The 13,703-nt window shown below is 43.4% G+C and overlaps 1 protein-coding gene across 1 annotated transcript in view; it reads right to left on the bottom strand.

The window, feature by feature from the left end:
• Positions 1 to 13,703, bottom strand: part of ERGIC2 (ERGIC and golgi 2) — a 162,518-nt gene that overhangs the window by 122,907 nt on the left and 25,908 nt on the right. Inside the window, exon 3 of the mRNA XM_029599996.1 lies at positions 11,522 to 11,667. Coding sequence (XP_029455856.1) covers positions 11,522 to 11,627 — 106 coding nt within the window. The 5' untranslated portion in view covers positions 11,628 to 11,667. The remainder of the gene's footprint in view (positions 1 to 11,521; positions 11,668 to 13,703) is intronic.

The raw sequence follows: 13,703 nt of genomic DNA on the forward strand, positions 1-13,703 counted from the left end.
GTCCTCTCAACCTACAGGCCATCAGATGCAGAGAGGAATGCATGGGGTGGAGAAGGGTGCCATTGTCCTGGGTCAGAAGGTCCTCCCTGTTGGGCACAAGAATTGGAGGAGCAACAGAGTTTCACTAGATAGACGTACCAGGGCTGCCGGGGCCACGCTGGTGTGATGAGAATGAGATCTGCGACATCCGCCATACACTTTTGAACAGACTGTGACAGAAGAGGAATTTGAGGATAAGCATAAAACAGGACCCCCCCCCCCCCCCCCCCCCCAATCTATGGAATGAGAAACATTCGGAGCAAAAACTGTCCACCTTCTGGTTGAACACTGTTGCAAAGATATCCATGCACTCCCGGAAGAGGTCATTCACTACCTCCAAGTGCAGAGCCCACTCATGGGGATAAAAGATTCCTGCTCAGCTTGTCCGCTCTGGTGTTGGCCACACCGGGAAGGTATGTAGTCTGTAGGGAGACCGATTGCTTCTCTGCCCACTCCAGGATTCGGATAGCTTCCTGGCATAGGTTCCAGGAACCGGAACTTCCTTCTTTGTTGACGTAGAACATGGCCATCTGGTTGTCCATATGGATCATGACCATCTTGCCTTGTACGAGTTGGCGAAAAGTGTGGAGGGCGTTCCATATGGCTCGCAGTTCTAGGAAGTTGATCTGCTGAGTCTGCTCCCACAGCAACCAAAGGCCTTGAGTCTACCCAGATGCACTTCCCACCCCTTGGTGGAGGCGTCCGAGGTCAGGATAAGCTGATGGGCCGGAGGACGGAACAACGCCCCCATCCCCAGGGTGGCTAGACATCACCACCACCTCAGATCTTTCTTCATGGAGGGGGTGCAGCGTACGTTCCGTGATAATGGATGAAAGAAAATCCACTGCTGCTTCAGGCCTCACTATAGGCACCACATATGCAAGTGAGTTCGCAGAATGATGAATATGGCCACTGCCATGTGACCCAAAAGAGTCAGGATTTAATGGGCTGAGGGGTACATGCTGCATTCGAGTTGTGCAGCCAAAGTGCATAGAGTTTTGGCCCTGTCAGACAGTAGGAATGCTCTCCTGACCATGGTGTCTAACGCCCCGATGAATTGGAGCATCTGAGTGAGTTGGAGGCTGGACCTCTTGTAGTTGATGAGGAACCCCAGGTCCTCTAAGCACTGGATCATTGAGACCAGATGCTGGTGTAGCTCAGTAGCACTCTGCGCTATGAGCAGCAAATCATCCAGGTAAGGAAAAAGCTGAATTCCTTTTCTCAGCAAGTGGGCCACCGCTACCGCCAAACACTTTGTGAAAATATTTTGGGTGAGGACAAGAGTCCAAAGGGGTGGATTTTGTACTGGTAATGACTGGCATTGACCAGAAAACATAGGTAACGCCAGGACCCAGGGTGTATAGAATCTGGGAGTAAGCATCTTTGAGGTCCAGTGAATACACCCAATCGCTGGGCTGCAGGAAGGGCAGAATAGACTTGAGACACATTTTGAACTTCTCCTTCAGCAAGAATTTGTTGAGGGCTCATAAGTCCAGGATTCGGTGGAGCTCCCCTTTCTTCTTGGGAATGAGGAAGTACTGGGAGTAAACCCCCTCGTTTTGCTGTTAGACAGGAACCTGCTGGATCAAGCGGTGTTGAAGAAGGTTTTGTATTTCTTCCTGAAGCAGGTGTGCCTGGCAATGGAACCCTGGACAAAACAGATGCGGAAGGGGGGTCTTGTCTCAAACAGAGAGAATCCTTCCTTGACAATACTGAGTAACCAATGGTCTGAAATGTGATCGCAGCCCAAGAGTCATAAAGTGATATTCTTCCTCCCACTGGTGACTGTAGAGGTGGCCTTGCCATCTTCAAAAAACCCTGCTGGTTTTTGGGTTCAGGTGAGTTGTGGCAGGCGTTGTTGCCAAGGCCTGTGCGGCCTGCCCCGGTTTGGTTGCTGCTGGGATGGCTGCCAACTTGGCTGGCAGGCTGGAGGGTGATACGTGGGGTACATCCTAAACACAGTTGTCTCTGCTGGTAGGTTCGACGGTAGTTATGAGGAAACAGCCTACCCGCATTCCATTGCTCTGCCGGCGACATAGAGAGAGAACAGCCACATTCTGCTCTTTTAACTGGAAGACCATCTCCTGCAGCTTGCCTTCAAACAAGTTGTCCCCTTTGCACGGAAGGTTTGTGAGCTTCTCATGGACATCCTTGTGAATGGTGCTAGCTCTCAACCAGGCCAGCCTCCGGGCCACTATTGCCCCCACCGATGTTTGGGCAGATGTTTCAAAAGCCTCAAATTGTCCTCAGCAGGTGTCACAGAACTTCTTCCAGATCAGAGGAGGAATGTGGGGGAGCCCCATCTGAGGAGGGGGAGACTAAGTGGGGCTTCAAAGACTGTAGGCACTCAGATACTGCGCAATATAAAACCGATGCTGCGGTTATCTTCACATTTAACATGCCTGCCTGGTAAGCACTCTTCCCAAAGTCGTCCAGGTATTTACAGTCCCTGCCTGGTGGGGTATTGGAGTGAAGGCGAGTCTTTTTGGACCGCTTCATTGCGGATTCCACCACCACTGAGGCATGGGGAAGCTGCCCCGTGTTGTAATATGGCAACTGCTACATTCTAAATTTCAGGTCAGTCTTCCTTGAGGTGGATTGACCAGAGACAGTCTCAAGTCTTTGCCATCACTGCATCTAGGACAGCATGGGATGGTAAAGCGGTGGGCTCAGCTCGAACCTCAAAGACTGAGTATACCTAACACCTCTGCACGAGAGTCCAGATTCTTCATCTCAATCCCAAGACAAACCCCCACTTTCTCTACAAACTTAGAATAAAACAGGTCTTCCAGTGGAGAGGAGGGCTCCGGCTGCTCCTCGGCAGGTCCGAGGGGATGCCCATGGAAGTCCCCGAAGGGGATTCCTCTGGTTCTGAGTCCAGTCGTGGTGATGAAGGCGGATTCTCGACTAGGCGCCACACCAGCAAACCCTTACTGGGAGATTGCAACGGCGACCTGTGCGGTCACGGAAGGCAGTCTTGAGGAGAGCAAGGAGGGCTAGAAGGACATCCCTCTTTATCCTCCAAATTGTGGAAGAACTGTGAAAGTATTGGGGAGATCTGGGACATTGCATGTGATGCCAGAGAAGCCTTGGCCGCTGTGGTCTGCCCTCAACGGCCTTTGGTTGAGATTGCCGCCCACAGGATGTCTGAAGGTGGCCCCTGGACACAGTGCACCATATGATCCTCTGCATGGGAAGCCTTGTCCCATTTTAATAGGGGCTCCTGCAACTGAGGAGAAGCCCTAGCACCAAGAAACAGAGGAAAGGTCAGAGAAAACCCGCTCCGAAGAGCTTGAAGACAGGTGCTCCGAGAGGGGTTCCACAAAAGAAAACCCCATGTCAAGAAGCTCCTCCAGTGAGAAAACTACTTGGGGGTCCACCTGTTCCTCTGCAGACTCTTCTTGTGAGGCTTGTGAGCCCGTGGTGTTGGATGCTTCGGTGGCTGAGCATCCGATAGCGTCAGATGCAGACTACTTCTCCTGTGTCAACTGCACCAAGGTGTCCTGCATTGAGTGGGTGGAAGAGCACTGATGCACTAGCCACGCTCGACGCAGCTGTGCGTCGTAAGACTTTACCTTCGACGCATGCGTCGGTTTATGAGTCAACAGCATAGATGGGGATCCACTAGAAGAAGCGTGTGTCAGCTTTAATGCCTCAGATGTCGCACTTTTTCACTTATCGAGCACATCTCCCTTGTGCTTCTCAGCAGCGTGGGGCCATGCAGACACCTCAAGGGGAATAGCTGCTTTCCCCGACACACCCGAGGGCTGCAGGGAAGCAGTTCTCTTAGCCTTATGCGGCCTATCAAAGCATGGCCCCAGGGAAGAATGGGCTGAGTGCCTCTCCAACAACGAGGTACATGAACCAGAGCCCTCCTCTCGAAGCAGAGAGATCTTCTGCGCTCTCTGCCTTTGGGCCCAGGGGAATATGCAGCCACAGTCCCTGCAGCTGGATTGATTGTGCTTTGGGCCCAGGTAGAGGTAACAATAGTTGTGGCAGTCTGTTGCAGACATTTTGCCACACTGGCGAAACTTGAATCCTGGTGGTCGAGGCGGCATGGTCGCACTGAAAAGTGCTGAGTGAAGAGTCACCTCAAAAAACTGGCAAAAAAGCTGAAGAAAAGGATTGAGAAGAGATCTCTGAAGCTTCGCGTGCAGCTTGCAATGCAGAAAAAAAAAAACAGACTGAAGGGAAGATGGGGCGCTCAGGTAGGAAGAGCAGCTGCGCAGAGCAAAGCTCTGATCTTTGTGAAGCTCCGTCAAGGCTGCCCCATAACGGACATTCCAGACAGCATGGCTAATTCATCCCTGCTTATCAACGGGGAAAAATGATATTTTATGCTCAGAAATGCTTACTATAAAATTGTCTACCAGATATACAGGTAAACTTACACATGCAAGTTTACCCAGATTGAGCAGTGGCATTCCCATGGCCAGAACTAAGGAGGGGTTTTGGACACTACTGTATTTTCAAAAAGTACACAAAAATTTTTGAAAGTTTCCTGTATACATATAGGTATAATAGTATGCAGGTAGTTTTGGCAGGATAATTTTCCAAGCAGACATACACAAGTGCATATGTTTTGGAAACTGGTTTAATTTATGCACATATTTGCCACCTCTTATACAAAATTACCCCCAAACTTTCTAAGTAAAACCTCTGTACTTCACACTCGGAGTTCATACTTTTTTTGTAAGATTATACAGCCAATAGAACTTCCCTGTTTTCTGCTTGGGCTGCTTACATTTTATATTTTAAACTGCACCAACATGGATTTTGTACCCAAGTATTGTACATTTTCTAAATGTAATCACTCAGATTCCCATCTATCATGCTGATGTCTACGGATCCCATGACTCTTCTGTTTTTGCCATAGTTTTCTCCCTACCAGGGCTGCAGACATAATGCGGCACCAGTCCTTAGATGATCACTTCTGAATTGCTCTTCAATTCCTGATTTTGAACTATTGTCTTAATGGCAACTGTGCACCAAGCCAAAACACAAGATCAACTCCAAACCCAGCTGCCCCATGCCACAATGCTGCTATCTAAACACTAGGTCAACTTACATAATGTTCTTACTTTTTAATGATTAATTGCATAGATATAAGATAGCAGCTCCAGAAATTAACTACAGTCTATTCTCCAAGCAAGTACAGAATTATATATTTTCTGCTAATTTTAAGATGTCTGTTGGATATTGTCCAAGACTTTAACCTTGACAGATTGCAAATTAGTGTTTTGCTTTTCCTGCAAGAGCCTCTTCTTATTTCTTCCCAGTTTAACTCTCTCCAGGGAAATTTATTTTATTTATTTATTTAGGGTTTTTATATACCGGCATTCGAGAACGCAGTCCCATCATGCTGGTTCACATTAAAACAAGTGTGCATCGTAAACAAAACTAAAACAATGGTGCGGAAAAAGGCAGTTACAAATAACAGGGAGATTAGAACTTGGCAGAGAGAGAAGAGAAAGGACAGGTTATTAAATACCAGCTTTATTCAATTTGGTGGTATAAGGATCAAGTTCAACCCTCACAAATAGCCATCAGCAATTTCTCCAGTTCTTCTGAGAACAACTCACATGCAAGTCAACTATCACATCAAATCAGGAGGATACAGCTGTTCACTGTAGAGCTACTCCCAGCCAATGGTGCCATAAAAATACTACTCCTGGGGGAATTCTGTACAAAAGAAATTTACAATTTTTGCACACAAAAACTTAAAATTCTGCATACTTTATATTGGTCAAAATAACCCAATAATGATGATAGTAAGTAATTAATTTAAAATGTAAAGAAAAAAAAATATTACTTAAAGATGCAGAGTTTTAAATATTTTGAGCAGAATTTCCCTAGAAGTTCACTGTAAGACTCTTCCACCCTCTCCCTACCCCCCTGGCCAGTCTCCTTTCACTTTGACCTCTCAGGCCCCAATTCCTCCACCTGCCTCTCTCCCCTCCCCCTAGGCTTAACCCCTTCCACTCTATCTCCACTCCCAGTTTGACCCCTCTCTCAGTAAGCCCCTCATACAGACTGCCCCCCCCCCATGCGTGCACACACAGCCCCTCCTACAGACTGCCCCCCCTCATACGTGTACACACAGCCCCTCATAGACTGCCCCCCCATACGTGCAAAAAACAGCCCCTCATACAAATGGCCCCCTCTCATATGCGCACATACAGCCCCTCATACAGGCTCCTGCTCTCTCTCGAACACACATCCTCATACAGGTGCTCTCTCTAGTGCGCACACACACATCCTCATATAGGCTCCCTCTCTCTCGCACACACATCCACACAGGCTCCCTATGTCTCTCACACCCCTCTAAACACTGGCTCCCTCTTGCTTACCCCACCTACACATAGGCTTCCTCTGTTACACACACACACCCCTTCACAATGGCTCTCTCTCACATACAAACACTCTCACTCACAAACAAGCATCCTCTCATGTACACAATCCCTTTTTCACACACACACACACACACACACACACATCAGCTCCCAATATCTCACACACTCCTTCGCAATCTCCTCATAGTTTCCCTCTCTCTGGCACCCATGCTCCTCACACATGCTCACACATAGTCTGGGTTAAAACAAATAAGCATGGGTGTAGCTTGCTTATTGCGGCGGTTACTACCCCTACTACCCCCTAACTAATCAAGCTAGATATTTCACTTGGATGCAGCTCCATCACTGCTCTCTACATTAATGGTGGGGGAGGAAGGGAAATAGAACCAAGAGCTAAAAGAAACAGATAAGTATGAGAGAAAAAATGTGTGAAGCTTGCTGGGCAGACTGGATGGGCCGTTTGGTCTTCTTCTGCCGTCATTTCTATGTTTCTATGTTTCTATGCTCTCTCTCTCTCGCCGCCCAGGCTCGCAGTCTTACACACACACACACATTCAATCGGGGCCTGTTCCATCTTCACTGCGAGCGGGACGGCCTCTGATCGTGGTACGCCAGGTCCTGCCAAATTCTGCGCAGAATCTACGTGGCTGCGTAGGAGGGGAATTATGCGGGAATTATGCGCTCCGCAGTAGCACAGAATTCCCCCAGAACTAAAATACAATACATTTATTTTCATTTATAATGACCCAAGGATTGGCAAATAAGCCAACACACAGGTCCCCTTCACAGCAGCAAATACATTAAGCCAAACCAGTATGCTCTATTTGTAAAATAGGTGAAGATAGTTATCATTAGTGTACCTGAGTACAAGTCATTAGCTCTGCAGAATTAATTAGCAACAAGAAAGCAGGCCTATGCATCTCTGCTAATGCTCTTTAATCTTGGACTAATATCTCCTCCCAACCACAGAAGCCCCAGGACAGAGACAATTGTATCAGATTTTGTGGGATCTTGATAAGGACAAACACCTCTTTGTGGGGCTCTAGTCCTTAAGCAGACCATCTGGATTCTTAGATCTCATGCCATATCTTCAGTTCTGTGGAAAGCAAGAGTTGACTCAGCTAAAGGTGGAATTAGCTAAACCTAGATTTACTTCTTACCATATACTGTATCATGAAAAACTGCTTCCACAGAACATCTGAAAAACTAGGTATAGCTGGATTATAGCTATTCTAGTAGGATAAAGCTTGTGTGAGAGACATATAAAATGCCTTCACCACTCTGGAAATGGAGGTCAGAAAAAGCATCTGAAATGGTAACAGAGTAGAAGATAGATACCTACTGTACACAAAGACCAAAAAAGGCAGTGTGAAAAAATAAATAAAAAGCTCCAACTGCTGGGGGCCTCTTAACAGAGACATATTTGGAAGGACAAAAAAAAACAAAAAACCAGATGTTACATGCCTACCAGGATCACTAACTAGTAGGAGTACAAAATGTTTAGTATTACAGATGCAGAAAAAAAGGATTCTGAGGTTGATGTCACTTGGTGATCAATCACTGGAAAGAAATGGGATCTGTATAATACAGAAGGTGTCAAAAAGTTTAGGGGATGAGTTTAAGTACCTGGCAAAGACCATAGCAATGTTAGAGGTATCTAGGAGGAAGAAAGGCAACATTTGACTTACTTCAAATCATGGCTCAAAACCTGATGTAAACACGAGGATTTTAGATATATTTGAGTCTAGGGCCAAATGTGAAACAATAAAGGGGCTACATTGTGCTGATGGCCTACATCTGTCTGCAGGAGGAAAAGAGGACCTTAGTTGATAAATTCACTTCAGACATTAACAGCTGATTAAATCAGATAAAGGGGGTGGCAGATGGAAACCAAATGATTTGACCTGTCAACCCTAACGAATGCATGAAACTATTAGCAAAAATGCACAAAAGTGAGGATCTCACAAGCCTACCTTTGAGAAGCAGGTGGTAGATAAAGGGAACACAAATATGACTATGCAGACAGACTGTAAATAAGAGGAAAAATAGCTAGAAGCCTATAAGCATAAATGTTCATAATCTAGGCCATAAAACTCCAGATTTCCTAGCTCTGATGGTGGAGGCAGACCTGGATATTTTTGCTATCAGAGAAATAGGACTCATTGAACTATGACTGAGATACAACCATACTGGGCTTAAATCTTTTTAGGAAGGATAAGCATGACAGAAAAAGAGGGCGAGAGGATAGGAGCTTTTTATGTAAAAAAACAAACAAACATCTACACAACATCAAAGCTAGTGAAATACAGGGTGTGTAGAGAAAGGAGGCAGGGAATTATCTGGAAAAGGAGCGATACCACGTCCATCCACACCAGTGTGGTCTATAGGCTCCAGCACAGGTGGAAGAGCTAGTCAGCAGTCGTCAAAAACATCCAACAGGTGGGAATGAAGAGGGAGTTGGTGCTTGAGAGAGAGATTTTAATCTGCTGCATGTGGAGTACCCCATCTGAGGGGTCAGGGAAAAGTCGAGAGATCTTGGACTCCCTTCATGGGGCTCTTCTCACACGAACCGTAACAAAATCTATGAATAGGGACCTTTGTTTTTAATTTCTCAGTTTATAACAAGCAAAAATGGAAGAAAGGCAGTGAAAAAAAAATGAGGTTTTCCTTCACTTTCTCCCATTTTTGTATATGTTACAATACTGATCCTTGGTATAAGTGAATTCTGGATTGATTTGGTATAGATCTCTTATACCAGGGTGGGCAAACACTTTTTTGCTGGGGCCACACTACAAATTATCAGATGCAACAAAAGGAAGGGGGTTCCCCCTTGGAGCCCCTAAGCACAAAAGGTGAACCCCCAGCATTTGCTGCAGGCATTTCAGTACCCAGCAGGTTTGAGCACCTGAGCACCACACATCCCAGCCTCTACCAAAATCAGCAAAACCTTCAACCAACAAAGTTTTGCCAGCTAGCAGAATACTTTACTTCAGTCACAAATGCAGAACAGAGACAGACCCTCACCATATAAGAATAAAGACCATAAAATATAAATTGAAAGGTGCAGACAAAAACATTGAACTGGAAACCCCTAAAGGTAGACTCTCATACAGTGCAATAATGCAAAAACAGAAATATCACCATCCTCATTAAACAAAAATCAAGAAATAAAACCAATGATTTAAAATATGCTATACTAATAAAAAGAATATTTCAAAACAGATGATGAATAGAAGATAAGAATAAGGATAAGACAACATTAAACATTTGCCAAAAGTCAAATATTTCAAAACACCCAGAGGTCCATATTCAAAAGTCATATAGACGAGATAATGTAAAGTTATCCATCTAAATGGCTTACCTGGCTATACTCTGCCTTTATCTGGTTAATAATTTAGGGGGTTAGAATTTAGTCAGATAAGGTAGGGGTGGTCCAGAGGCATAACTGGGAGGAGTTGAGTTAGCTGGATAGGTTAACCGACTAACTGATATTCAGCTAGCCGGACGACTTAGCCAGTTAAAGGAAAATTGGTTCTTACCTGCTAATTTTCGTTCCTGTAGTACCACGGATCTGTCCAGACTGCTGGGTTGTGTCTCCCTTCCAGCAGATGGAGTCAGAGAAAAAAAGCTGATAACCCAGTGTGCCACCTGCTGTCCCTCAGTATAATCAATATCAAAGCAGAAGAGGTAAGTTCAATAGCCAATGACTAGATCAAAATAGTGAAACTGCACCAAAAAGCTGTCAAAACTATATACATAAAGAAGAGCACGGATGAAAAAAAACCCGTATCCAAAATCTTCAGTCTTCATACTCTCCGAAAAGAAACTGCAAAGAGAAAACAGAAAACAAGTAAGCGGACTCTCCTGAACACTATACCCCTCGGCGGGCATCTGGAATGATCCTTGGTACTACAGGAACGAAAATTAGCAGATAAGAACCAAATTTTCCTTTCCCTGTACGTACCAGGATCAGTCCAGACCGCTGGGATGTACCCAAGCTGCCCTAAATAGGGTGGGACCTGAAGAGTCCCGCATGAAGCAGACTGCTGCCAATTTGATATACAGATTTAGTATCTCTCCAATCTGTACTGTTTTTGTATTGATAATAGATACTGAGAAATTCCTAGGAAAAATAAAATAAAAACTGAACAAAAGATCCCTACCCATAAGGAAAGGAGCGATACTGGACCTGGTACTTTCTGTAGTAATCTTTTTGTGCATGCTGTCTTCTTGCTTACAGAAATCTTCCTATCCATAGCATCACCTCCGGTTCTATTCTGGAACACCTCTTGCAGCTAAGTAGGCAACAGCACCTTAATCTGTATTATTTTATATTACGTGTGTAACAGCCCCTTAGTTCCCTGTGACCAGAATCATGTTCCAAACTATTCCATGCAGCCAAGAAATGTCATTAGTTACAGCGCAGTTGTCTTTATTGACCTTCTCTTTACCTTTCCTAGTTCAGATATTTTTTTTTTTCAGATGTGGTGACCAGAACAAAACACAATATTCAAATGTGCAGCATGGACAGATGCAGAAGCATTCTATTATCTTCCATTTTATTCTCCATTCCTTTCCATCAGCTATCAGTGAAGGGACCAATTATTAGTCTATTCATCAGAGTGAAGCGAATAAATGAATGTTACATGCTGGTAAAGCGGCAGTTAGTATTCAGTTGGGTGGGAGGAGAGAAGACTCTCTTCCTCCTGGTTGTTTTCTAATCTAAAGCACCTTTAGGGGATTCAAGGTGGGGGATTTGTCCCAACTTTTTTTTTTTTTTAAAGCTACACAATTTGAGGTGAGTGGTGGAGGAAGGAAAATATATGCAACTTTTTCAAATATATTGAGAGGGGAAGCGGGGGGGGGGGGGGGGGGCAACTTGGTACACAAAACCTTTACATTAGAAACCAGAGATTATAAACAGAATTTCATTTGTTATCCAATTATGAATTTGAACTTGAATCACCAGTGCCATAGTCAGCAGACTAAAACCCTGCCATTTAGCACACTCCCTGTATGGACTTTTTGTCTTATTTAGAAGGATTGTATTTTCCTCCTCTTCTACTGCAATAAGAGCAAAATCATGCCCACTTTAGTCAGACTGGACATAGATTCCCACAATTGTTTACCTGTTCCTCTACTTGCTGAGGTTTCCACATAGCTCTCGGGAACCTTAGGAAATGCATCAAGCTCTTTCACCAAATTCAAGGTCTTTTTCCGATTTAATCGCCTCATCTTCAGCAGATTCCTCCACTTCCTCCTTCATATATTCACTCTAGAACGACAGAATGCAGAACATACATAACACGCTTCATATTGTAAAGATGATCTAATCAATAATCCCAGATAGGTCTGTTTTGTTATTATAAACTGATTTAGGAAGAAATATGTAATTTTTTTTTTTTTTAAAGAAAGCAGTTAATAGAAACCGTCCAAACAGATAAGTGATGATTATGGGACATTTTTACAAAACTAACACCTAGTGTCCAAGTGCAGGAGTAGCCTATGGGGGAAAAAAGCCTAGTAAATCAGGCTCTTAGATTATAAACCCTCTGGGAATAGGGAAAATACCTACTGCACCTGAATGTAATCTGCTTTGAACTATTATGAAAGGTGTAATATAAAATTAAAAAAAAAAAAATATGCCACTTAGACTACTCAGAATCAAGCTGCATGTTCTATTTAGACTTCTTTATTAAAAAAAAAAATTGCCACATATTTTGAGTTAGCTCAAATTAAAACAGAGTTATCCAAAAATGTATGTTTATGGGCAAATATCAAAACTGAAGGCTTATTCCTTGTCATTTCCATTCCTTTCACTTGGCAAGTCCACATCCTTTAAGATGGTATCTAGCATTTTTAGATATCCTTCTTCTGTTTCCAGGTAGTAGAGCCAGTTTACTTATAAGTCCAAACATGATGAAGTCTGCTTTGAAAGCTAGTTAAATTATGCACACATTTGCCAATTAAGTTATGTGTGGGGGGGGGGGGGTTATAAAAAAATTATTTCCTTAATTATCAAATGGTGTTATGAAAGAAGCTCTAACCTAACTAATGTGAACCAATGAAACTATTAGAGCATCACCTACTTCTCCAACAAAATGTCTCAGAAATTAACAAAGTGCATCATTTGAAAGGGAATCATGCAGTATATTACAGAGCTTTATCTATAGGTTACCATGCAATTCAAACATACCGCTCACTACTGCTCTAACATTCAGAATTTAATTCTATACAATAGTTGTGACAGTAATAAGTAAATTAAAAATTGTATTTAAAAAGGCATAAGCCAAATGGAATGATTCCAAGTTACTGCAAAAGTTTGTTCCAAGCAGGGATCTCAGGATTTCAAAACATAACTTCCTTAGATGAGCTATTAGATCTTAATTACTGTAACCTGGTTACATTTTACTTTTTTTTTTTTTTTTATTAAACCTTGTTAGAAACAAGTCAGAAACCTCTTTAAAAAATGTTAGATATACCCAAGTATTTATCACACAGACACAGTGACCACTTTGAAACCTATGGCAAAAGGCCAGATTGCCACATGAAAACTAGGATTTGTTTACAAACACTGAAAAACCAAGCATACATTTACTTTCTAAAAATTCAAAACAAAAAGCAGCAGCAATATTGTTCCAAAGAAAGAGAGACACTTTTGAGAAAGACTGAAAAAGAAAACTGAAAAAGGGTTAGGGGAAGGAACGGACAACCAGATTAATATTATAAACAGCTCAAAATGAGGTGAGGAGGAAACCCCACCAGGGAAAAGGAGAAACTCAGTGAAAGCAGAATGGGACAGAAAATTAAAAAAAAAATCCCCAACATAGCCATGATAGGATTTTTTTTCCCTTAGATTGCTTTTATTTTCCTCCCTTTAATGTTCCCTTCTTTAGTTTCCTCTCCACCTTGTTTTGCCTCTCCCTTCCTTTCCTCCCTACTCTCTCTATTTTCCCTTCTTACTGTCCCACTTAACTGATTTTTAAGCTTACAAACCAAAAAACTTCCTTCAAAAATTGGAAGAAGGATCCATCTGAAGAATAGGATAAAGCATAAGCAATGTCAAGTTAAGTGTAAAACATTGATAAGACAGGCGAAGAGAGAATTTGAAATGAAGTTGGCCATAGAGGCAAAAACTCATAAAAACGTCTTAAAATATATCTGAAGCAAGAAACGTGCGAGGGAGTCGGTTGGACCATTAGATGACTAAGGGATTAAAGGGGCTCTTAGGGAAGATAAGGCCATTGCAGAAAGACTAAATTAATTCTTTGCTTCTGTGTTTACTAACAAGGATGTTGGGGAGATACCAGT

Source organism: Rhinatrema bivittatum, chromosome 4, assembly GCF_901001135.1.
Source record: "Rhinatrema bivittatum chromosome 4, aRhiBiv1.1, whole genome shotgun sequence".
NCBI lineage: Eukaryota > Metazoa > Chordata > Amphibia > Gymnophiona > Rhinatrematidae > Rhinatrema > Rhinatrema bivittatum.